Genomic DNA, 26783 nt, shown 5'->3' with positions numbered 1-26783 from the left:
GATAAAACAGCCTTCAGTTCAACTGGGTAGAAGACATGGCCCACCGTGGCGTGAACCTCTGAGGGTCAGAAATTGCTACTTTGGTGGCGCTAGAAGCCTGTTCTAATCCTGCGTGGTAGACACAAGTTTTGAGGGGTCAATCAACAAGCTACAAAAACAAGCTAAGAACTCAGGCTAGTGTTCTCTGAATAGCATGTGGATGTTGGGGAATGTCTGGGATACATGGGGAGGAAAGAGCGCTGGAAGGCTAAGTGACTGTGGAGCAGCATGTGTGTCAGATAAACATCACGGGTTGGCCTGCTGACCTCTGCCTGTTGCCATAAAAGAATATTCTGTACTTTTAAACTTTAGCTTGACTCTACCGAACGATGCCTGCCAAAGTGAGTTTTTGTTAAGTGGACCCCAGATAACCAAATGAGTTAATCTCCTGAATGGCATTATTTACCATTACCCATGTGATTGTGGAAGGGTGTCTGCCAAATGCAGCAATTGTGGTTTTGGCACAAAAAGTCCTTTCTGACAGTAATTGTTGGCCAGTGTTTCTAGCTGCTTGTTGAGACCACTCCTGGAAGAGCAGAGCAGTGCCATATCATCACAGGGGAGGGTGCACGTTGTCCTTTTGTCTGTGGGCTTGCTTCCAAGCCATTCAGCACGTGCATCAGAACATCCAGGTTTGTTCATGACCTCAGGGCTAGGTTATAGGCCAATTTTAAACTGTGTGGGAAAGCTTTTTCTCTATGTGTTACCCATCACTTTTTGAAGAGGACATAAATTATTCTTTCCCTCAAAACAGTGAAGCCAACTTATTTCTTCTTCACTAACCTCTCCCTTGTGCTTCTTGAAACTGCAGTTTGCCATTGAGTTCACAATAGGAAACCTCCTCAATACCACATAGATAAAATTTGTAGTGTTAATGAGAGCTGGCATTGTAGCACAGCACGTTAAGTTGCCACCTAATATACTCATCCTAAGTGCATCCAGCTCCCAGCTGATGTGCCTGGGGAGGCAACAGAAGTTTGGCTCGGTACTTGGGCTCCTGCCACCCATGTGGGAGACCTGGGTGAAGTTCCAGGCTTGTGGCTTTGGCTTTGCCAAGCCCCACCATTGGCAGTCATTTGGGGAGTGAACCAGTGAATAAAGGATCTCTCTCTCTCTCTTTTTCTCTTTCTCTCACTCCCTCTCCCCCTTCTTTCTCTCTGTAATGCTGACATTCAAGTAAAATAAATATATCTGTAAAAAGAAGGTCTGTCAAGTGTTTGGTTTTAGAAAGTTAGGTTTTTAAATATTCTGATGTAGAGGCAGGTGTTTAACACAGGTGTTCAGATGCCACTTGGACACCTGCAAGCCTTCTCTGGTGATTGGACTTACGCTGAGAGAGAGAGAGAGAGAGAAATATGTAAGGTAAAGAATTGCTGCTTGAGGAGGTAGAATTTGAAGATCTGTGTGACCTTGTTTTATGTTTAGCTGAGCAGAAACAGAAGAGGAAATTTTAGAATGAAACGTTTTTGTTATGATCTGTATAAATGCAAGGATTGTTTCACTCACTGAATTTTTTGAGGCAGAATTCCTCTCTGGACGAACCCTAGCCTACCTTTGACAGAGAAAGCAGGTTAATTATTTAGAGATAACCTTCTAGCCTTTTCAGTCTTTGGGAGACATACAGCTGTCAGTGGATGATCATCACCTGCCTAGAACTGTTACTTCTTGCTTTAATTCTCTGCAACATGTGCACATACATAATGAACTCAGTTCAGGGACGCACTAATGGACAGATGACTTGACTAGCTGATTGTGTGGGTCATCTGTGTCCATGGAACTTTTCAGTAGATGTAGCTTAATAATTGTCTCTAGATTAGCTCTGAAAAGAAAAAATGACATGTTCTCATTAGCATAGGACTAAGCCTCTCAGGGATGCGTTTTATGGTGATTTCTGCAAAGGCTCCCAGGAGCCTCTGGACTCATTCTTCCCATTCATGGCCTTCAGTGTCAGTGAAAATCACTGACAAAATTATAGCCATGCAATGGAGAGTGTCTTTTCTATTTTGTTTATGCCTTTATTTGAAGGCATAATTAAATAACGTCAAACTTGCAACTCTAACAAAATAGTATCTGCTGTTCAAGTATGAGACAGGCCAAATTCTATAAACTTTAATTAGGCCAGGCTCGCATTGACCTCAGTAGGAATCTGGCTGAGGACCTCTTTTAATTACCTCTGTCTTAAAATATGTAAGAATTTCCCCCATTTGCTTTTCTTACTCAAGGAACAATACATGGATAGCTAAACTAATAAAATGTTTAAATAGATACAAATCAAACCTGAAAGGTTTAAACTGTTGTTTTCATCCTGTAATTCAGCTGAGAAAAAGCATGCAGACTGTAGTTCTAAATTATGTCCACAGAGTATTTCAAATCCAGTGAATTAGCTCTCCTCTTCCCCCCACCCCATTTGAGCTCATAAATGTTAACCTCAGAAGTGCCTCAAATTCTTCCATTGAAATAAACTTGAACTGACAATAGCCAGATGATGTAAAATTGAAAATGAAATTCTATCCTTGGCCCATCCCATGTTCTTCCCCATAGGTATTAAAGGAATCGTAGGAGAGTTAATGTTTTCATTCTATGTAAACTGTAATATTTGGGCAAAACAGGGCATATAAATTTCTTGCTGCCAGGAGAAAGCAATTACCACTGTGGAGAAGATAGCGGGCAATAAATAAACAAAACTATGTGAGATAGTGAGCGAGCCCAAAGATTTATTTAGAATGACTTAGCTTATAGAAAACAGGCCTCTATACTTATCATATGCTTTCATTCAAGCTTGATATGGAAACTGTGGTCTTTTCTTATTATAGAGGCTAATTATATCACCAAACCATTTTTTGTATGTCATTTTTAAATAAATAGAGAATGCTACATTGCGTAACTAAAAACAAAGAAAAGGAAACCAAGCACACATAACAAGCAAATACCAAACCAAAAAAAAAAAAAAAAATGATGTGTCAACGTTAGGAAAAGATAGTGGCCCAGCTACATCTGGATGGGAGCTGTACAGGCGCCGTGCGAGAGCTGTCCGCCCCCTGCCCCCCTGAGTCTTGCTGAGAAAAATGAACTTGCCTGGTGTTCAAAAACTCCACTAGCCCTTGACATCAAGGAACCCTGCTGGTTAAGGAACTCTAGGTCCCCAGCTGTAAAAGCAGATCTGACTGCAAAGGTGGCAGTGCTCTTGACTCGGTTAACATGCCGCCTCTCCCAGGCTGACTCCCTGCTTATGCGTCTGTCTTCTCTGTAGTTTCGAAGAAAAGGGCCCCGGGAGTCGTTGAGGTGCTTGTAGAGAAGCAAGAAGGAATTTTCAGATGGAAACATTTTCTTACACATTCACCTAGTGCAAGCGTAATTCCAGTCCAAACCCCAATGCTAAGAGTCAGGGAAAGAATCTACCCTACTGTTGAAATAGTGATGCTTATAGTTCCTTAGGTCTCATCTTATCAGTAAACCTACTCTCTGGAACTCAGTTACATAAATAATAAGTGACTGTAACTTTTATGTTAGATTAGCAACTATTATCTTGGTGCTATTATAGAAATCAAACAGTGTATAAAAATCCATTATTTTAGAAGAAAATTCTCAAGTTGTTGTATAATCAGAGGCACCTTTTGTATAGCTGCTAGGAACACCTTGAGTAGTCATAGTTGGACCTCCAGTGAGAAGAAACTTTTTCCAAAGGGCAATTAGGAATTAGAAAAATCATAATGGTGAAAACCGAACTCTTCATGATTTGAACAAGCACATATGAAAGATACATTTAATGATCTCCCTGGTTTAAAAAAAAAAAGCAAAATTTAATTATGTGAAAGGCAGATTTTACAGAGAGAGCAAGATCGCCCATCTGCTGGTTCACTCCCCAAGTGGTCTCAACAGCCAGAGCTGAGCCAATCCGAAGCCAGAAGCTTCTTCCGGGTCTCCCACAGGGGTGCAGGGTCCCAAGGCTTTGGGCCATCTTCTACTGCTTTCCCAGATCGTAAGCAGGGAGCTGAAAGAGAAGTGGAGCAGTCAAGATATGAACATGGTGTCCATATGGGATGCTGGTGGATGCAGGGCATGGACTTTAGCCACTAGGTTCCTGTGCCAGGCCCGCATCATCATCTTTAAAAAGAACTACAGTGTATGTAGTGCTGTAGTCCCAGTGTGACCATGCCTCACATCCCCTCGGTCTTCCCGTATTTACATACATCTCCATAATATTGACTGCATCTAGTATTGTCTACGTACATTTTTCACGTAGTTAAATAGTATCTTGTTTGAGAGTGTATTTTCACTACAATATATTTCTTTACTCGTAGCTGTTTCAATTTTTGTCCTCATTAAGATATCTTAACTTGAAGCTCATTCTTTTAGTCTGCTGAATATTATTTGTCGTGTGAGTGTACCCGGCTTCCCACCGTGGATGACAGGCATCGTTGTCAACGCCTGTCTCAGGATGTGGCTCCTTGGAGATCTGTGTGAACGTTCTCTAGGGAATGTAGCTGGAAGAGGAAGTACTGGGTTATGGCTTAGACCTTTTCCTAATTTATTACAGTCTGCCAAACCAGCTGTGTTTGAAAAATACGCATTTCCCAATGAAACTGTCAAATATATCCTGACAGTAGGATGCTGGACTCTCTATCATTGTCTATATCTACATGATACACTTGAATAACAGAATGATGGACTTGTGGACTGTTGAAGGACTATACTATTGTAATAGTGGGGAAGGAGGGAGGTTAGGGAGGGCAGAATGAGAAATCCCTGAGCCTATAGAAGTATATCGTGGAAAAAAAAAAAAGACACTGCTTGGGATGCCCATATTCTGGCGCTGCAGATGACTGCTTACCATGCTGCACCACCACACTGACCCCAACAAGTGGAAGAAGCTTAACCCACTGCAGTACAACACCAGAAAAAATATATATAATATATATATATAATCTCATTACAAAACTCTTAATGAAGACCTTTTTGTTTTTATTATTATTTTTATTCACCAGGAGTTGGCGAGGGAAGGCCTGTTGGCAAAGTCTGCTGTCCTACTTGTTTTTGTAAATCACTTATAGGAACACAGTCCATATAATAATAATATACACATATAATAATAAGCACATTCACTTATGTGCTATCCACAGCTGCCTTTGAGTTGCCATATCAGCATTGAACAGCTGTTAACAGAGATGGTATAGCTTGAAAAGCCCAAAATGTTTACTCTGTGGCCCTTTACAGAGAGTTTGCTAATCCCTATAATAACAATATTAATATTCTCATTCCACTTACTTCTTCTCTAATTTGCTTTTTAAAATTCTGTAATATTCAAGAGTGGTTGTTGAGGCATAGTGGGTTAAACCAGTACATGAGATACCCACATCACGTGTTAGAGTACCTGGTTCAAGTTGTAGCTATTCTGCTTCTGATCTAGTTTCCCAAGTGTTACAGGAGGGCAGCAGATATGCCACTTCAGTGGGAAACCTGTGTGTGTGGGGGGGGGTCGGAGAGAGAGAGACATCACCCTTAAATGAACAACAATAGCTAATACTAAGCCACATAACATAGAAGATGATTTTGGGACGTGATCCAAAGAGTAGAAATGGTACTGCGCGTGGGGTGGGTGCTGACATCAGAAAGGGGTCGGAGTCTGAGAGCATACCGTAAGAGCTAAGACACAGGGGATGAGGAGACCAAAGCTCAGAAAGGCTAAGTAATTTGTTTAAAATAGCACAGGCGGTAAGTGGCACTGGCTAGATTTCAACTTAGGAGTAACTCCAAATATAGGGCGCTTTTCTCTGCAATATAGCTGGCTTCTTAAAATGATGTAAATGATACAAAGCAGATATGTAAGCATTGTATTGGAAGCACAATCAAGCTATCTTAGTTCTCCAGGACTTGGCAGCTCAGGGCCTGGGGTTCTGATGTGCTGAAATCTGGACTCAGTGTTGATGACTGGGTTTGAATCGTAGTTCCAGCACTGACCTTGGCTGAGTCAGTTAGGTCTGCAGTGTTGAATGCTGTTTGATGGGGTGGGGTAGGAGGGAGATAGCCTGTAAAGTGAGGAGGGTGTTGGGACAATCTCCACGGGCTCCTCTGGCTCTCACCTTCCAGGATGCTGTGACTTTAGGAGGTGGCATTTGATCAGGGCTTTGGAGGGTGTGGTGATTTTGACAGGCTGCCTTGTACATGAGGGGAGGGGTGGGGGGAAGGATTCCAGGTGGAGAAAACAGTCTGTGCAAACACCCAGTGGCTGGGAACTGGAGGAAGGGTTCTGGAAAGGATGTGTAGTAGTGTGGTCTGACAAGGCTGGTGCTCAGGCCTGTGGAAGATGGGAGAGACAAGAGGGCTCCATGCTGAGCGGACCTCAGGGTTAGTATGGGAACTGGATGTTTCTTCCCTGAAATTGTGAATGTGAAAGGTGCTTGGTCTTTAAGTATCCCTGTCCTGTGACCCAACACTGCCTATTGATACAGGGAAAATCTGGGTGCTGAGTCAGAACTTGTAGTTTCTGGCTAAACTTTTTCCATAATGTATAGGGTGGAAGATTGTCAATGGCCATAAGAACATGTTTAGGGATACACATCCCATGACTGAAGTCAACCTATGGTTCCATACACAAATAGGCACCCCAAAGGAAGAGAACTGGGGGATTGATCTAGAAAACATTCCAGTTATGAAATAAGTGTTCAACATCCATAATGTGTCAGAGATTTGACCAAGAATACAGAGAAGGCAGAGTTGCTGTTCTCACTGACTTCCCAGGCTGCTAGGAGAAATGAATCAGTAGGTCATTGTGACAAGGAGTTTGATAATCCAGGTTGGGAGTGACTAAGCTGCAGTGGAAGTTAAGTAAGAGGTAGAAGTGGTTAAAGATTCCTGGAAGTTGAGAAATTGACAAGGGGGAGTCCCCCAGAGTGGGGGAGAGCTGAGAGACAGAAACCCAATTGGCCTATTCCTATTCACAGCATTACGAGTGAGCATGTGGCTAGAGCACGGTGTGTGAGGGAAATGGCTACAGGGAAGGCTGATGCTGTGGACACTGGCTGTGTGTTGTGCCTCGGGCTTTGGATTGTATCTTCAATTTGATGAGAAACCAGTACTCTCAGAAGCATTCCTCACCACTCCCAGTTTATCAAATGTATGTCTATCTCTTAATAATATTAGAACATATAGAAAATATGGAGAGGGCCCGGCGGCGTGGCCTAGCGGCTAAAGTCCTCGCCTTGAACGCCCCGGGATCCCATATGGGCGCCGGTTCTAATCCCGGCAGCTCCACTTCCCATCCAGCTCCCTGCTTGTGGCCTGGGAAAGCAGTCGAGGACGGCCCAATGCATTGGGACACTGCACCCGCGTGGGAGACCTGGAGGAGGTTCCAGGTTCCCGGCTTCGGATCGGCGCAGCACCGGCCGTTGCGGTTCACTTGGGGAGTGAATCATCGGATGGAAGCTCTTCCTCTCTGTCTCTCCTCCTCTCTGTGTATCTGCCTTTCCAATAAAAATAAATAAATCTTAAAAAAAAAAAAAAGAAAATATGGAGAAATAAAAGTTCTTATTCTCATCAGAAATAACCACTCAAACATTTTAGTATGAGTGTGTTTCTATAGCCAAGTGTGTTTCTGTGCATATGTTTTTTATGAAAAGCATGGATTTATTGCAAAATACGCATGAGTCTCTATTTTTATTTTAAGATTAATTTATTCTTATTGAAAAGTCAGATATACAGAGAGAAGCAGAGACAGAGAGGAAGATCTTCATAAACTGATTCACCCCCAAGTGGCCGCAATGGTCAGAGCACATGGGTATAGGGGCTCAAGGCCTTGGGCTGTCCTCAGCTGCTTTCCAAGGGCACAAGCAGGGAGCTGGATGGGAAGTGGGGCCACCGGGACACCAACTGGCACACACATGGGATCCTGGTGTGTGCAAGGCGAGGACTTTAACCACTGGACTACTGCACTGGGCTCTCCCTTCTTTTTAAAACAATTTAATTATGAGAAAGAGCTACAGAGGGAGGGGGTGAGAGAGACAGAGAAGAGAGGAGAGAGAGAATATCTACTGGTTCCACTCCCTAAATAGCCAGGTCTCTACCAGGTCAACTCAGGAGGCAGGAACTGAGCCAGACCAAATCCTGGTGGCAGTAACTTGATCCTGGTCTCTGGTCTCCTGCAAAGGTGGTAGGGGCCCAGGTGATTGGGCCATCTTCCACTGCCTTTCTAGGTGCATGAGCAGAAAACTAGAATTTGGAACAGAGTAGCTCAGACTAGAACCAGCACTCTGATATGGAATACGGAGTCACAAGCTGTGGCTTTCCCCACTGTGCCACAATGTCAGCCCGCATATTCTGCTTCCTCTAACAATGCATGCCAGCATTTTCCAGGCCATATCATTGAAAAAAATTTTTTAGAATGTAGCTTGCTATAACTATATAGAATAGCCAGAAAATTACTGTATTTTATTAAACTTACATGTCTGATAATGGGTTAAATTTTTGAAGTTCCTTGCAAATGTTATGAGCACTATTACAAGGGATGTGATAAGTAGCTTTGTTGTCAATTTGTGGTCACGTGTGACTCTCCTTGGGATAGGTCTAGCTGTGTTGGTAGTTGCACGATGCACTCGATGTACATAGCTAAGGGGCCTTTGTGACAGCCCTGTAAAGGGTGAATTGAAACAGAGGTGGGCCAGAGTCAAGCAGATGAATCTGAGTAATTTAGACCAAGTATGAAGGCATAAACTAAGCCGTTGGCAGCAAGATCAGAGAAAGCAGGAGATGGCAGTCATTCCTGAGGTGTGCCTTGCTTAATAGAGCTTTCGGTGAACTTGGCCAAAGTCATCGGCATTTTTGACATATTAATTCAGAGGGAAGGGGCTTCAGAAATGTCTGTAGTTTAGAGAAGAAGGTGATAAGAAATACCAGGGAAGAACAGATTTGAAGGGTTGTCCTCAGTGAAATTCTCAACTAAAAATCTTTTTAAAGATTTATTTGTATTTATTTGAAAGGCAGAGTTACAAAGAGAGAGAGGGAGAGAGAGATCTTCCATCCTGGCTGAGCCAGGCCAAAGCTGAGCCAGGAGCATCTGCTAGGCCTCCCCCTTGGGTTCAGGGGCCCAGACACGTGAGCCATCTTCTGCTGTTTTCCTGGACACAGTAACAGGGGGATGCATTGGAAGTGGAACTGCTGGGACTCAAATCGATGTCCACCATGGGCTGTGGCTTTACACACTAAGCCACAATGCCAGTCCTACCCACTAAGCGTTAGAGGCATTGCCTTGAAGGACAGGAAGATAGTTTGTAAGTCAACATAAAGCTTAGGAAAAAGGTCAGAACAGGATATCAGGACATGGATGCTATCCCAGTGAAGGTGGTGGTGCCAAGATCCTGGACAAAACAAAACAATTTAAAAAACCCAGTTCTAGAGATAAGGGTGTTATCATAACACAGTGTGAGTGTGTATCCTGAAGACTTACAAAACAGAGAAGGTGGAAATCAGAGGACCTAGGAAATGAGCACCAGAAGAGAATGCTGTTGAAGAAGGTGAGTTTCAAAGGAAAAGACATCAAAGTCTTAAATGATACAGAAGTCAGACAAAAAGGGGGATTGGAGGGTCTCCAAGGAAGCATTTAAGTCACCTGTACTTGTGGGACGAGGAGATTGGGAACTGCGGGAAGGCAAGCCCGACACAGGTGATGCTGTGGGGAAGCAATGGAGCTGGGGCAGTCCAGCGCTGGGGACCATTTTTATTGAGACTGTTGTGAAGGCCTGGAAAGGGTGGTAAAGGGAGAGGGGGCTCTCTTTTTCTTCTTGTTCTTATTAAGTAAGGAGAGCAAGATTTCCAGGCTGTCATATGACTTCAATTACCTCTGCAGCATTTGCTCTTTGCCAGATTTGAGATCCTGTTATTGGTGATTCTTGGACATAGTGTGCTCTGTCCAGGCTCCCCGTGAAAACACTGCACTCAGGCTCCCAGCGTCTTACTGCAGGTTGTGTTTTAAACCAGCTGAGACCTCCATGTGTGTGCACACAATCTCAGTGGGTTTTAATATGACTCAGTGGTTAACCTTCAGCAGCTAATATTTGGAATTGTAGTTTTAAAAGTTATAGAATATGACTTGTGTCCTTGAAGTTTGATCATTACCTGAAGAATTGGCCAAAAATGATAAATGTTTAAATGTTGCAGTTTAGGAAATGTCTTTATTGTGTTGCCAAATGCTGAATGACAGAGCGCTTTAATTTTAACAAGCTTTAATTAGAAAGAGGGAAAAAAAAAATCAAAGGATGATGTCAGCTAGAATCAAAGTGAACCAGAGCAAGAAATACTTTTATTGGTTGCAGAACATCAAAAATGTGTGGTGTAGTCTGATTCACTTGCTTTACTAACAATGGAAATACTGCAGGCTTCTCTGGAGGATTCAGGTCATCAATCTCATTGAACATATGATCATTTTGATAGGAGCTTTTCATTGATGACATTTGGGGCAGCAGAAAAGTATTTGTTTCTAAAAATATGCTAGATTATTCTTGGCTCAAAAAAAACAATATACTAAATATTCCTATTAAAGAAAAATGGGTCATCTATGCAAGCTTGATGCAACTTGCTTCTTGCTTAGCAATGAGTTGGTCTGTTTTTGAATATTGTCTTTCTCAGTGTAATTGCTGTAAAGATGTTGACATCATTTTAATAGGTCAATTACACTCTCATAGAATACAGCACCCATAAACAAGAGTAAGAAAAGGGGGATTAATGTATGATTTTGCTGCATAAAGAACCTCATCATCCTCTAAGGCATTTTTACTTTCCTGTGAAACCATATTTTACTCTGAAATTCTTGTTCTTCCTACTTGCTCTGTGCCTCCCAGCAGTTCATTGTCGCTTGCGTGAAGTCCTGCTTGTGGACCTCTCTTCCTCCCCATCCAGTTTACAGTCTTCGGGCCAGTCATCATTGTAATCAACTCTTGCTTCTTGACTTTTCATTGAAATGGATCTGTCTTTCAGGTTTAATCTAATCATTTGACATTTTGCAGTCATATCAGGCTAGATAAAACTTGACTATTGTGGCACTTACACCTCCTTTATAAATTTATGGTCTCCAAATTGTTAGTCCCTCAAGTTGGCCTCTCCAATCTGTCACTTTGTGCATTTCCACCCCCATCTCTAAACTTCCTTCCTGCTACCTCTTTCCTTAGTTGCCAGAGATAATCTCTACTTCTGTTTTACTGAGGCATCCCCAGGCAAGAACCCGTAGACTTTTCTTACTCCTGCCTCCTGTCTACAGGTTGTCTTTCAACCATATCGCCTTGTAAGACTTTCCTGCTTCTTAACTTTGTCACACACTGATTGAGTCATGCCCCTGCCTTTCCCTTCTCACTGGCTTCCATCTAAACTGGCCTTGACAAGCTGACCGAAGACAAAATTGAAAGTCTGGGAAACATTTTTCAACTTTGATTTCTCTTTGGCATTTCATCATTATTGTATTTTTTTTAGTTTTTTTTTAAAGGATGCATTTACTTCTTCATTTGCAAGGCAGAGTGATGATGTTGGGGGAGATCTTCCTTTCACTGGTTTGCTTCCCAAATGGTCACACTAGCTAAGGCTGGAGCAGGCCCAAGATTGGAGTCAGAGACTCCCACCAGATCTCCCACATGGGTGGCAGGGACCCAGCTACTTGGGATATCATACATGTAGCTTCTCAGGAGCGTTGACATGAAGCTGGAACACAAGGCAAATCGCCAAGGTTCAGATACAGGAGGTAGCAGCTTAACCCATCATGTCTCGGTATCCATCTCCCCCTTCAGTTTTTATAAGAAGCTCTCTCTTTTGGGCTTTCTCCCTCTTAAGGTTAAAAATTCAGAATTTCCATTTTTCCACAAAATATCAGGAATAAGTGAAGCATTTAATGCTTTCCAAAATTATAATTGATATGAAAACATGTAATTCAATGTAATTGTACTTTTAAGAATCATACCATGTCTGTATTATAAAAATATATAAATTAATATCAATTATGCTTTAAAAATTAAAAATATATTTCTTAAAATACTTGTCATAATCATTGTACTATGTGTGTATACCAAAATGTCATGTTATTTTAAACATATACATAATAAAAATATTAGAGATGTATGTATATATTCATTTGTGTATAATGTAATTATTATAAATAATAAGTAAACCTGTTTTTAAATTTTCTAGTTAATGAAGGAGTTCCCTTTGCTAAGCATGTTCAATATCCACGAAAACCTTTTAGAAGCACTTCTGGAACTGCAAGCATACGCTGATGTCCAGGCAGTTTTGGCAAAGTATGATGGTAAGTCCTTGTGTAGTGTTTTTATACTTGAGTATTCCCTTCTCCTTGCTGTAATTCAGTGATTAGATTAGAGGGATGATTCAGATAGTGTGACGCCTTAATCACTTCTGGCTTATAGATTTTTCACTCAGTTTTAGAATGGTCTTAGAATTTCAGTGCCCCCATCCGGCAATTACATAAACACTGCTTCCTTCCCTCCACTGTGAAGAACCACATGGGAACCACAGCAGGCAGCGCATGCCCTGTTGGGACTGCACTGAGGGTCAGAGCTCCTGCTATGGCACCACATGGAGACCCTACAGTCTGACTTTGCAGTTCTTTGGGGCAGTATAGCTTTGGCACACGTGAGAGCTCAGTGGATAGCACTGAGTCTTCCTCTCAAGTCTTCCTTACCAGCAGGCAATCTCCATTTCTTCACATGGAAACCCTTGAAATCCTTTCCCTATTTTGGTTTACTCAATGATTAATCTATCCCATGTTACCTGTTCTTGATAAGCCAGAAAAATAAACTGATACATCCTGGAGATATAAAGGCTTTCTGCTCATAATGGCATTATCTGTGAATTCACTATTTGATTAATTGTACAGAACTTGTCTGCATAATTACCCATTGTGATGTGGCTGCAACACTATCTGTAGAACGTTATAATATTCTGTATTTCAGTAGCTTTTACTAGAAGAAATGTATTCATAAAATTGATATTAGGGAGTGGTTTCTTTTTTTTTGCTTTATAACATTTTAATTTTAATGGCATTTAAAGAGTTGTTTTCAGAATACAGATTTTCAGATTTGCTGCATTTTGCAAACATGCAGCAAAACATAATTTGGGTCTCACTTTTGGCATAGCAAGTCTCTGAAGTGGACTAATGTTATTGTCTACAGCCGAGAAACTGAAGCATCATGAGACTTTGTTTTTATTTTGTTTTCTTCAAATTCTTGCTCAAATTCATGGAAATGCTATCAGACCATGATAGCATCATCTTGCCTGTGCAGACACACCCGTGCTTTGAAATAAGATACATGCCACCTAATGTGGAACTGATTTTAGAAAGTGAAAAAAGTATTTGTATAGGGCCTTTTAAAGTCAACAAAATAAGGACTTGTTTGGCTTTCATGTCGGCTCACTTTTATTCTGTTTATGTGCTGGAATCTCACCGTTCATCTGAACACTTGTTCCCAGAATGAAGCTCTAAGCTTTGAGGCTGCCCTGCAGACAAAATACTCATACATTTTCTAAGGGAAAATGTATCCAAGGGAATCCAGTCCCATGCCCATAGCTTCAGGTGGCAGGACACATTTCCACTTGCCACCAGTGGCCACCGAGGTGTTGCAGACTTTCAGTGTTCACATTCGCAGTGCTGACCTGTGCTGAACAAGCTCTATCAAGACTTAAGAAAATAAAGATTTAACGAGTGGAGCCTTTGGGATCACAAATCTCATAAGGCTGCTTTCATGAAGATCTCAGTTCATTACAGAAATCATCAGCCTTGTGTTATAAGACTGATGGTAAAATAAAGAAATGAACTCATTTGGAGCTTTTCACTGTCTCCATATATCCCATTGCATAGTCTCATTTCCACAGCAACTGAACGCTGATTTATTAGATTCTGATAACATATGTTCCCATTATTTGTTACAACAGCTGTCCCACCCTCTACTGAAACTTGGCTCACATTTGGAAAAATTCCTTTGTTGCAAATGGACGAAATCGCCATACCAAGGCCCTTGTGTTGAGTTTTGTTTATGTTGTATACCTGGCAACAGAGATGATGTGCTTGTTCATTATTCATGGGAAAAAAAGCCTCATTAGTGGCAGGACACATGCTGTTGCTGAGATGCCTCATTAGGGCTTGGAGTCCAGCAGTTGTCAATAGAGTGCAGATGACCTAACCCCTGAATTCTGAGGGGAGTTTTGGTGCTGACTTGGCCCAGGCCTGTATCATTTACAGTAGAAATATAATGAAGTGGCTGCTGAAGTTACTGTTCTTGAGGGGTGAGCTGCAACCACTCAAAACTGTTGAAAAAACACGCTTCTCCTTCTTTCTCACCCCATCCCATGAAATGGGTTGTTTCAGGTTCAGCCATGCTTGCTTTCCCTGCAGGCCTGAAGGACTTCGGTGAGGCTGTTGGCCCCTGTGTGCATGTGTGTAAGGAAGTGGGCGCTTTAGAAGCACAGAGTTAAGACAGCTCTTAGGGGCGCCTGGATTCCTCCACCATCGTTCTCACCCATGAGATGCTGCAGGCGGTTCTCCATCCCTCTCCACGGGGCCGCTCCAAAGCAGCAGGATTACGTTATCTTTGCAGTGGAGTGCTCTGGTTGGGTAGATTTTTCTTGGATGGTTAATGGACACGCAATTCTTCATTACATTTACTAGGTGCCTGAGTTCCTTATTTTTTAAGCGTCATTTTGGAAAGCAATACAACAGGATTAGTGCTGCTTTTCTGACCTATGCAAAAGAGGATTTAGAAAGGTCACCAGGCATGGCAGTGACTGTGGGGGAAGAACATGTTTTGGAAAAAAGAGGAAGGCAAAATATATTCCTGTTGTCTTATGCTTCTTCATCATTTTTATTTAAAAATTATTTGGCTTTGAAATTCAAAGTCGTTGACATTCACAATTCCTCATACAGTGAAGTGCTTTAGAAACTGGATCCCTGCTGGGATTACTAGTTAATTGGTCCCACCTCCTTGTAACCTGCAGACCAATTTTGCTTTACCCCTGAGATGGCTTCTCAGATTTTATTATTCTAGCCATTAATCTGGGATGCTGTCTTGCCATCCTCTGGAGTTTTCATGCTCTTCTCTTTTCAATTTTTTAACCAGCTTTTATTCAGGTGATTTGTTCTGGCTTTGTAGTGCCCTTCGCATGAACTAAAACAGCAGCCATTGCCAACAGTTGTTGAGTCTGTCCAGTGTGCCAGTGTCAGCATGATTCTCAGCTTTACATAGATTAATTCGTTTATCCTCACCAACAGCATGTTTGGTAGATGCTGTTGTTTAGCCCATTTGACTGCAGTAGTAACCAACATAGAGAGAAGTTAATTAACTTCCTTACGGGAAGATTCCAAGATGTCAACACCTGTTGATATTATGTTACTAGAGAACAGTTTTTGTCAGACTATGAATTCTATGACTAAAGGAAAGCCAAGATAGAAGCACAGGTGGCCTGACTCCAGCCTGATGCCCTAAACCATCACACCATGTGCTTGACAGTATTTTAAAAATTGTTTTTATTAATCCTTTTGTTGTTGATCTTCTTACTTGGTACAGTTTATGAAGAATCTACCATTAATGTTAGTTAAATGCTCACAGTAACATTGTAAGGGGGTCATTATTCCATGTTAGCAGAAGCAGAAACTGGGGCTTTTTGAGTTTAAGTGATTTGCAAGACCACATTCCAAGAAACCTGCAGAGCTGGGATTCAAATCCAGGTCCAGGTGGCTCGAAAGCCCATGTGTTTTCCATAAACATAAGCCTCGCTAAAGTGAATTACTCTGCTTCTCTCCTGTTCTAACGGCATGGTGCCGAATTTAAGCAATGCCAAACTGCTTTCGCGATTCCTTTCTAATTATGCTTTAAGAAATGAGTGTATCTGCATTTATCTTATCTTTTTGAAACCGTCTTGCACATGTGATTATTTTTGTCTCCCATCAGTTTATATCTGATTTCTTTAGTCACAGAATTCTATTGCATCCATATAACTTGAAACTTATCTTTTTTTTCTGTGTAGTCATACATTTGTTTAAAAGACAACTGAGATTTCAAGGTCATTAAGCATCAGAACCCTTCTTTTAGAAGCCATTGTCACAAGCTTTGGATTGCCTTTCAGGAAAGTTTATGCCACCTGCGTGCAAAACTTCAAAGATCAGGGCTGTAAGCTGGAAAAGAATTCATGTGTTTCTTATTGTTATCATTGGTGCATTTCAATGCTAGAAGAAACTCAGAGTGTGAATCTGAGTACTGGGAACCTCTGCTTCTGCCTCTGTCTTGTTCAATTCTCTGGGGATACCAAAAGGCAGTGATGGGTTGGGGGGGGCGGTGCTGGCAGTGAGTGGGTCAAGTCTCAGCTCTCCCTTTCACTAGGTGAGTGAACTCGAACAAATTGTATGGTTTTCTTTTCAAAAACAAGTATGGTTTTCTTCCTCTTGAAATGGAAGCAAGACTTACAAAGGCTCAGTTACCAGAGATCAGCCACCTGGTAATTTGGTTGTGAGGATTACGGTGTTCAGATCCACACTGAGCATTCAGAAGAGCATGGCCACATTATAGGAGCTCGGAACTTGCTAGCTGCTGTGCAGAGCCACATGCCACCTCTGAATCTCATCACTTTTGATCAGTCTTGTTTAAACGCAGAACCGTATATAAAATGTAGAAATGAGAAAATAAGAACACAAGCTTGTGTCTTCCCAAAAGGTGGTGTTCCAATCTGTTTTTGAAACTGTGGTTCTAGCGGGACGTATGTATAGAGGCTTGATGATAACACAAACTGAGGGAGCCTGGGACTTAATGCAGGCAAGACTGGTTTCATCCTGCAGCTCCTTGCAAAGCGTGCGTACTACTGTTTCTTATGTATGCACAAAACAAAATGGGATGGAAACCCTGAGTAACAAATATTTGCCACCAGTGGACAAGATGTAGGTGTTGACAGAAACAAGTTAGAAAGGGCTCCATTAAGGCTTCCCTGTGGCCTTCACAGTAGCTAACATAACCACCATGCTTGCTCTTCGGAGATATGGTCCTAGAGACGCCTAGGAACCCCTTGCTTGTGAACCCCCATGGCTTGACTCTTTCTCTACCAACCCCTGGGTTTTTTTTTGGAGGGGGGGGGTGGTTGTTTTTTTGGAGCTTCTTTTTTTCCTTACTGAAATAAACCTCACTCTTCTACACTCATTATTGTGTCCAGTCTCATAAATGGTTGCCGACATTGGGACGCAAACCCGACCTCAACTCGCCAGTTTTTCTTTGACAAAATGTTTTAGTTTTATTATTGGTCAATAGTTTTTAAACTTTTGGGAAGGTGAAAGGAGAAATTCCAGGGATTTTCGTTCCTCATCACCAACTTCAGCCTTAGAGCAGTTTGCACCAATGAGTGTACAAATCCAGGTTGTTTGACATGTTTACTGCATTAAATCATGTAGTGATTGTTCTAAATTCAGGGGCTGAAACTTTCCTTTAAGGAGCAGCTGGTCTGTTTTTAATAGTCACCCTTGTTACATAAATGCAGCTATAGCAAGACCATTCTTACTATTGCCATCAAGCCCATCCTAAATTAGCATTATTATGTCATCTCGTGACAGGCAGAGAGTGTACTCTGTAGAACAGGACATGTTTCTAACATTGGAGGAATTACTTTCATCTCAGAAGATGGAAAGCAGAAGTTCTAAAGAAGTCGTTAGGGAATCTATGTTGAGACTATTCCGAGAATAAGCCCTTTATGATATTGTTTTGCAGAATCAGCATGGAGTTGTAAACAAAAATTTTCTGAACCTTGTTTGTTGCCCAAGACCTTATAACTAGCATTAATGAATCAGCTATCATCAGTTACTTTGAAATGGCCTCTGGCTCATCTGTCTTTTCCATACGCAATTGTGTAGTAAGCGAGAATAGGAAGGATTTGAGATGTCAGGAGGACCAGTGAATAAAATCTATACTCATCAACGTGACAAGTGTCCGGTGGTCTAGACCCCCCCCGCCCCCCGCCAACACAGTACTTTTCAGACAATCTGAAAAGAATTTTGATGCCGCAAACACTAGCAGCTTCTGAAATATCCACTGCAAAGGCTACCTTCTCCAAAGAAGCTATGAGATGTTGTCAATGCCTGGTGACAGACCCTAAAGACTGCTACTACAGTCTTCTTCCCTGAACTGGCTCTTAGGGAAATAGTGCAGGATACCAGGCCCAGAGAAATTTCTTGTACAAAAGATGAGCAGTGGATCCTTTTGGTTTTTCGCTGCTTCAAAGATGAAATGGTTGTCAGCACGGAAACTGCGGGGTGTGGCTTCGGGCTTGTATGCACCATTATTGGGAAATGATGGTCCCTGCATAGCTTTGTGCGGGATGCCCTGCTGGTATGGACACCAAGAGGCACACCAAGGCCACTAGGCCTCTGAGGTGACTTTCCAACAGATGATAGACTGCCAGGGACTGGACTCGTCCACGCGACGAGCAGGAGTTCTGATAATAGATGTCATTTCAATGAGAACTGCACACATGAGAAACTTCTCCTGTCTCTGACGATGGAAGACCTTTTATGAATGCATACATCTATAATCCTCACAGTTGGCCATGTACAAACCCTCTAAATTTATGTTGGCTTTAGTAATCCTTACTGCCCAGTTATAATTTACCAAAGTAGCAGCCCTCCCTGGCCAGCCATTACCATCACGGAAACTGCTGTGTTTGGCTCCAGGGGAAGAGCCACAGTAGGGCCTTCTGACACAAACCTTCTGGGTAATTTGGTCCAAAAGTTGCAAATAACATCTGGAATTTGGCTCTGTAGCATAAGATGAATTTTCTGGGTGTAGTTGAATGTGTATTGCCCGTCCCTCCCCCTGCCCCAAATTACTAAGGTCATCTAGAATTTCCTGATTGAATCATTGAACTCCCATGTGACGCATCTTTGAGGATTTTGTACATCAGTCCTTTTTATTTATTCAGTGACATTTTTACCTTTGGCTAAAGGGGAGCCCTTGGACTGACCTTTTGAAGATGGGTCAAAAAAGACCTCACACTACCTGCCACCAACAGCAACAGATGCTTACAGATAGGAAGCTGTAATTCTGTTCTTTTCCTCCTCTTGTGTCTAGAACAGGACTAGACTGAGAAACCTTATTGAAGACGTGTGTATGGAGGATAGCATCACATAATGACAAAACATCATAAGCAGGAGAAACGGAGTGCCTTGTTTACTTTTTCCAGTTTTGTTGGGTTGGTTTATGGTTGCACAATGTATTTGGAAGGCCATATTTTTGGAGTAACATGCGTTTCCAGTGTATTTAGTAGAGATTATATCAATTTGTTGCACAAGAATGAGATGCTTGGTACTTCATGAGTTTAGAGGATCACAGAGGACAATTAGATTATTATTGTTTTCAAATCACATCTGCAAAGCAGTTAAGGTCCTTATGTTGAGGATATTAATTTTGGTGTGTCTGGATTCATAGAAGAGTATGTTCTGTTCTGTGTCACCAAGTTCTCAGTCTAGTGTAGAAAGAAGTTAAAAAACAATAAAATACTAAAACCCCCCACAGTATGTTAAGTAAGATGGATCAGTGCTCAGTGAATCTGTTTGAAACCTCCAGGATAGACACTCTTATGTGCAAGCCCTGTGTCCATACAGTCTTTGGACTCCTGGATCCTAGGGTCATTCAGAATATCTGTGGCCCATGATGAATGGCTACATGGAGATACCGCTATGACATAATGCCCTCGTTTCAGAGATGGTTAGGGATTGATGTATATGCTGGCTGCTACATTTGGACACACTGTAGAATGACACAATGAGATTTGACCCTTCCTTGACTGAGCCTCTCATAGGAACAGTAGTGAAGGTCCTGTTAAATCTGTATCTCCATTTTTAGTATTGATAAAGAAAAAGATTAGGTTAAAGAGATGATAGCTGAAATTTTTTCCATCTAAACTTTTGCCCTTTGGGTTTTCCCAGGCCCATCTAATTGACAGTTATACTCATAAATACATAAATTTCTTCCAAGATCATTGCATTCCCTTTTTGCCATTATGAGCCATTTATGACTTTTGAAAAATTGAGAGTCATTCTCCCTAAGATGACCTTTTCTATTAGCAGGATCATTCCAATAAAGGATCCTCAAGGAGCCAAAGAGGTGTGGTTTGCCTTCCCTGTCTCTGGCCAGATTCTTCTTTCCTTCAACCTCATTACAGCTTTTACTTTTTTTGTTACTGCCCAAGTTCTTCATTGCATAGCTATTTCAAAAAGACATTTGTATTAGAGCATCAATATAATTTCACACAGCATTTAGCTGAGTGGCATAAACAAGACAAATGCAGTACATGTTTTCTCAGTAACAAATTTCTAACTTCCTCTTAAGATATCATCTACATTGATCACTTCTGGCTTCCAGAAATTACATTGGATATAAATGGTTGCAAGTTTAAAGAAGCTGCCATAATTAAGTGATGTGATATGTTTATTACATTATTTTAGGATTTCATTCAGCAAACATTGATCATCAACTCTGTTTTTTGTATGGCAACAAAGTAATTACACAACATAGCTTTGACGTCTGAAGGACACTACACACAGAACATAGACAATTAAAGGCATAGACAATTTGCTGTAAGATGTAAAGACGATGATACACTTTAACCCAAGATGGAAGCGGCATCTCTCACCCAGCAAGGGGAGGTGAGAGAAACTTTTCTAGTGGAGGGAGGTGGTGCCTGAATTAAACCAGTGCACGTGCTTGAGCCAAAGGTGTAAGAGCACCATTGACCTTGCCTCTGAGGAGAAGGCCCCAGATCCCACAGAGCAGAAGGACAGGGGAGGCAGGCAGTAGCAGGCAGGATAGGGGTTGAGTTAGGAGGGGCCGAGCCTCTATCAGCTTGAGGTCCAGCTTGGATTTTGTTCTGCGTGCCTGGAGACCTGGAGGCCATGTGAGCAGAACAGCTTCAATCTGGCTGCAGAGGAGAAAGAGTGGCAGCATGGTCCATGACTGTTTTTATGACTGGTGGTGATCACATAGGACAGAAGCTTCCAGACTCAAGAGCAGAATAAGCCACTGTGGTGACTTCAGGCACTAAAGCGGAGCCCAGATCTCTCCTGGGAGGAGACATTTGTAAGGTTTTGTAAATGCTAACATGAAAGAGTTGGCAAGTTTGATGTTTCTTTAAATGGGTGGGAATGTCAACAATAGACATATTTTTGTTTCCTGGGTGAACAAAGCATCCTATTTTGAACTGTAGTTATTGGTCAGTTAATGATAGGGATAAATGCTTCATTATAGGGTGTTGTCACTGTCTGATCATCAAAGAGTGTACTTATACAAACCTTCATGTATGTCTAGCCACATGCTTAGGCTCTATGATACAGCCAGGTTCCTAAGCTGCTAACCTGTACAGTATGCTACTACTGAATTTAATATGCACATTAAAATGTGGTACTGTGGATATCTAAATATAGGAAAAGCACAATAAACATTTGGTGTACAAGATTAAAATTGAGGCCCTGAGGTGACGCCTGCCAGGTATCCCAGATGTCAGGAGCTGCTCTAACCTCCAGTGCATTTTGCAGCTGCTGCGAATGGCACAGTTGTACCTATTCTGAATTAAGGCATCCCTGTGTTACACTGTCAGCCTGGTTCATCATAGACTTTAATGAACAAAATCATATACTTTTGTGTGTGTTTTAAAGATTTACTTATTTTTATTGTGAAGTCAGATATACAGAGAGGAGGAGAGACAGAGAAGATCTTCCATCCAATGATTCACTCCCTAAGTGACTGCAATGGCCAGACCTGGGCCGATCCAAAGCCAGGAGCTAGGAGCTTCTACCTGGTCTCCCATGCGGGTGTAGGGTCCCAAGGCTTTGGGCCGTCCTATCCTGCTTTCCCAGGCCACAAGCAGGGAGTTGGATGGAAAGTGGGGCCACTGGGATTAGAACCGGCACCCATATGGGACCCTGGTGTGTATGAGGTGAGAGCTTTAGCCACTATGCTACTGCGCCAGGCCTAAAATTATATACTTTTCTGAAGATTTTATGTATATACATGTGCCCTTTAAAAATTATATTTACATATATATGATTCATGTATTTCTCCTTTCACTTTTACATTTTTAACATTGTTGAAACACTGAATATGAACCTCTTATAATTCACTTGCAATGTAAATTTCTTGTAAATATTACCAGTAAAAATAGTTGATTGGAGCAAACATTTGACCTAGTGATAAAGATGCCTGAATTTCCTTTCTGAGTGCTGGCTTCCACTCCCACCTCTGATTCCCAGTGGCAGCCGGGAGGCAGAGATAACGGTTCACGCTGGGTGTCTGCCACCCACGTGGGAGATGTGGGTGGAGATTCCGGCTTCTCCCTGCAGCCTTACAGGCATCGGAGGAGTGGACCTGCAGATAAGAGCTCTCACTATTTTGTCTTGCTGTTGCCTGTCTCGCTGCCTCTGGAATTAAACAACAAACAAACAAAAACCAAAGACTTTATTTTGGTGTTTTCATTTAATCTGTTTTTTTGTTCACATTGATACTCCATTTGCCTATTGATAAATTTTTGTAAGTGGTAAAGAGGTTCTGTTTGCCTTTCATGATATCACCTTTCATGTAACATCTGAATTTATGTATTAAAAGCCATTCCCTCCTTAAATAAGCTTTACATTTAAAAATACGTATTTTTAAACCAGAATGATTACTCTTTGAAGAGCCAGCCTCTTGTGTATAATAAACTTGATTCGTTTGCAAAGATACAAACCACGCTTCATTTCATTCTATCTTGATATGTAAGAAGTAGCTGAAACTCTCATGTGATGTATGCGTTAAGCCCTATCTATTCTTAGTTTATACGTGATTGGACTTCTGTGTTCAAAGTGCTAGTGTGTCGAGAATCATTGTTCTTTATTGCTGCCAACTTACAGTTCTACTTTCTTATTTCTCCGGCAGATATAAGCTTACCAAAGTCGGCAACAATATGCTACACAGCTGCCTTGCTCAAAGCAAGAGCTGTCTCTGACAAGTAAGTGAGTAACAGCTTGTGCAGTGCTGAATGCCCAGCTGGACTCGATGAGATGTATTGCCTCCAAGGGATTTTTCTGAAAGTTTCTCTTAGGCTACGAGCCCCTGCTTATGAGCATGCGTTTTTCCAAAACCCGCTGATCTTCCCTTTCACTACTCAAAGGAGGGAGCATATATCCCCAGGCATTGGAAGGGTGTGTGGGTCCCTAAAGAGAGATGTCTGAAGTTCCATACCTCTGAACTGGTTTTTTTCTTTTTCTTTTTCTTACCCCGACAGTAGAGAACAAAAGGTCTGGTTAGGACTACAACAACATGCTGCTCTTCAGTTCATTTTTGCATATCCCTCTGCCTTCAGCAGCCCACAGCTGAGTAGTCCCTCTACAAACATGTCATGTGGCAGAGTGGGTGGCCATCTCCCCCTTCTCTGCCCCTCTGAGTCCAAGCTAATTGTCCACTCAGGGTCTCTCTGCTTGGAGTTGCCATTGGACTGGGATATTTGCCTTTTTGAACCAAGTAGGTAGCCGTGGCGTTTAGAATGTCCCAGAACACCCAAGAATGACTGGCGGGTGAAAAGGCATACGTGGCTTGGCTGTTTTTGAGTGGATCGACACTGGGGCTTCTCCGTGCGGCCCCGCGTACTGCTGAAAAGCAGAGGAATGGGAACAGCGTCCACTGGGTCCGGCGGGTTTGCTGTTCCGTGTGTGTGCACTTCAAGACCGAAGTAATTTTCTTTCATTCTTTTTTTTTTATCCTGTAGATCGCCAGTACCTACTGCAACATCTTTTCTCCCTACACAGCGACTCCAGCTTGGGAGGGCAGGGCCAGGGTTGTCACAGCTTCCCCTGTGGTGTCTGCCTGCCAAGCACAGCTCTGGAGTTAGCCCTGGGTGTGAGGTGAGAAAGAGATTGCATGGTCTGGTTGGTTTTTTTTTTTTTTAATTATTTTTTATTTTTCCTTTTTTCATTCACTTGGGCAGGTGTCACCCACAGTTTGGGTGTGCCCAGTTCCTGCCCGTAGGATCCCAAGCAGGCTTGCCTGTTACTGAAACTGCAACTTAACCTTCCATCGCAGCGCTGACATTGGGTTGGGAGCCTCCTTTAAAATCCTCCCCAGTTCTGTTTTTAACCAAGTGCACTCTCCCATAACGTGGTTTTCTCTTTTTCCTGCACCGTCTGCCCTTGTCAGTCTTTCCCCCCTGCTCAAAGCAGATTCCTTGTAGAAAACAGATTAGCTGTTTAGACAGACAGACTTGACAGCTGAGTTTACTCCTTACCAGCGTTAATAGCCAGCACACTTTTCTGCTTCTGCTGGGGATTTTGTTGGCTTTGGTCGAGGGGTCATTCAGAGATTCCATGTAGTGGATGTTTTGTGAGCATGTGCCTTCGGCTCACCGCGGTGTCGTGGGCCTTGTTCCGTAGCTGCCTTTCCCAGATGATGGCCAAGCAGTGGTCCCGACTGAATGCTCTGTGTCTCGCTGCTTTTCAGATTCTCTCCCGAGGCCGCATCGCGGCGGGGCCTGAGCACGGCTGAGATGAATGCAGTAGAGGCCATCCACAGAGCTGTGGAGTTCAACCCTCACGTGCCAAAGGTGGGTCCACGGGCACCCCAGGGAGCTGGGGGGTGCCCAGCAAGCACTCCCTGCCCACGATGTCCCCTTTGCAGGACACTTGTTGTAAACAAAGGGATTGCAACCTAGAAATGGTAATGCCGCGATAGTCCTTGGGCGCTAGCCTTGTCTTTCAGGCTTTGGGGCTGAATCATGGACTTCATATCAGCAGGCCGTGCTCAAGCAGGACAGGTCAGGAAGTGTGAACATGGAAGGACGTGGGGATCCTGAGGGCATCGAGGCCTTGGAGCTTTGATGGGGACCTCACACCGACTGCCCTCTGTACAGATCAAACTTGGGAAATGACCCTTGTTGTTAAATTCAGGTGTCCATTCTTCTGTCTAAATTGCTGACAGTTAAACTGGGTAAAAACTCATCAATGCGACAGTTCACGATTCTATAAATAAGTGACAGTATTGGCTAGAAAATCATAGTGCGAACTTCAGTCTGTGCAGCAGTGTTTACTTTGTAAATGCCGTTTGAACAGGGGTCCATGGTAGCAAATGTTTAAGTATAAGCCAAATGTTTGAGCAGTTTACAAATACTCCATATTTCTCTTAAATTTTTTTTTTCTAAAGTCAGTTCTAAAGAGATCCATCAGATCAGGGCAGAGGATGTTCCTGTAATGCTTTCTTCAGCAGCTGGAGGCGTCCTTAGGATTAGCGAGCGTAGCCATCTCTCTATAGCCAGCGTGTTCTGGCTTCGACGACACCATCCCTGCTGTTCACGTATTACAAGGCATAACTCTCTTGGCAGAATATGTGGTGAAGACTCAGAAGAACAACACATGAAGGCTGCTTACTTGTGTTGTTCAGTGCTGTAGCAAAAGGGTGTTTGTGTGTGTGCGAGATGATTTATGGAGTTACCTACTTTATTGTGTTCATATCCAGAGTGACAGAGATAAGTGATCTCATATCATTCCTGAGGTTTGACTCAGGGTCATCCTGTCCCTCAGCAGGAGCGTGAAGAGTTGTGCACTGTGCCACATTTGCATAAGAGTGTTTGTACCCACTCTGGTTCCATGGATAAGCACTGGCCTAGTGTTTGCCAACTTAGGTATCGTGTATAGGATGCCATGAATATATACCTTTATGTGACATACTTTTTGCCTAAACTGAATGTGTTCAGTCCATTTTGGTAAAAGGTTTAAAACTTACCATGAAAACATTATCCTGAATTGCAGTTGACTTAGGTCATCCATTAATATTTATTGAATACTGTTCTCTAAGTGCTGAGGCATTCTGAGAACAAAAATAAGGCTCATTTAGACATGGTATTAAGCAGTGATGTCCTGGGTTTCCAGGCAAAAAGTAACCTATCAACCAGGAAGCCACACATTTAGCATCTCAAACTCAAATTTTTGTTTTTCAAGTAAAAATAAAAATATAAGCCCAGCATACCTCCTTCAATAACGATCAACTGAGAATACATTTTAAGCTCTTGACAAAACAGCTGATTAACTTTTATTTGTAGGTTGTTAAAAATGATATTTATCTAAGAACTAGGCCTTAATTCTCCTCGTTTTCCTAACCAGAGCTTTGCAATCCTGGGGCATCAGACAGAGTCAATATAATACTTGGTGGTTAGAGATTTTGATTGAAGTGGTAGTTAATTCTTTTCCCAATAATGGTCTGAAATGGTTAAGTGAGTCTCTGAAGAATGATCACAGCCCCAAGAAATAGCTTAAGGTTGTCGTGAAAGAATTTCAAAGTCAGCTAGCTTTTATTTGGCTTACAAGATGGAGCTATTTTAAAGTGGAAACATTTGAAATATTTAACTTCACTGTCCTTTATAAGTGAAGCTGAGAAAAGATAGGTTACCCAGGCAAACCGATTCTCTCCACTGCTTGGCCTTACTCGTGGCTGCGTGGAGATGGGACCTGTTTCCCAGTCCTCTTCATCTCGTCACCTTTCCACAGAGGAAGGGCTTCCCTGTTGAGAACTAGCCCCAGCCTCAGGTGCACATGTGTTAACACAGGCCCGACAGCTTCTTTTACACCTGCTTTGCTGCGTGGTGGATTGCTGGCTGGTACCTAAGCACACACACACACACGACACTGGTGCCTTTGCAGGCTGAGGGTAGTTAAACATGAGTGAGACACCAGTGCAGGATCTAAACTCTCCTTGGTGTGAGAAGGCACCTGA

General features: G+C 42.4%; 1 protein-coding gene across 6 annotated transcripts in view; it reads left to right on the top strand.

The window, feature by feature from the left end:
• Positions 1–26783, top strand: part of ST7 (suppression of tumorigenicity 7) — a 201647-nt gene that overhangs the window by 139191 nt on the left and 35673 nt on the right. For all 6 annotated transcript variants that reach the window (XM_058655027.1, XM_058655030.1, XM_058655026.1 and 3 more), the window contains 3 exons: positions 12202–12316; positions 22962–23034; positions 24519–24621. In XM_058655027.1, coding sequence (XP_058511010.1) covers positions 12202–12316; positions 22962–23034; positions 24519–24621 — 291 coding nt within the window. The remainder of the gene's footprint in view (positions 1–12201; positions 12317–22961; positions 23035–24518; positions 24622–26783) is intronic.

Source organism: Ochotona princeps, chromosome 25 (genome assembly GCF_030435755.1).
Source record: "Ochotona princeps isolate mOchPri1 chromosome 25, mOchPri1.hap1, whole genome shotgun sequence".
In the NCBI taxonomy this organism is placed as follows: domain Eukaryota; kingdom Metazoa; phylum Chordata; class Mammalia; order Lagomorpha; family Ochotonidae; genus Ochotona; species Ochotona princeps.
The sequence above is the reverse complement of the archived record's forward strand: the minus strand, read 5'-3'. Positions and strand labels throughout refer to the sequence as shown.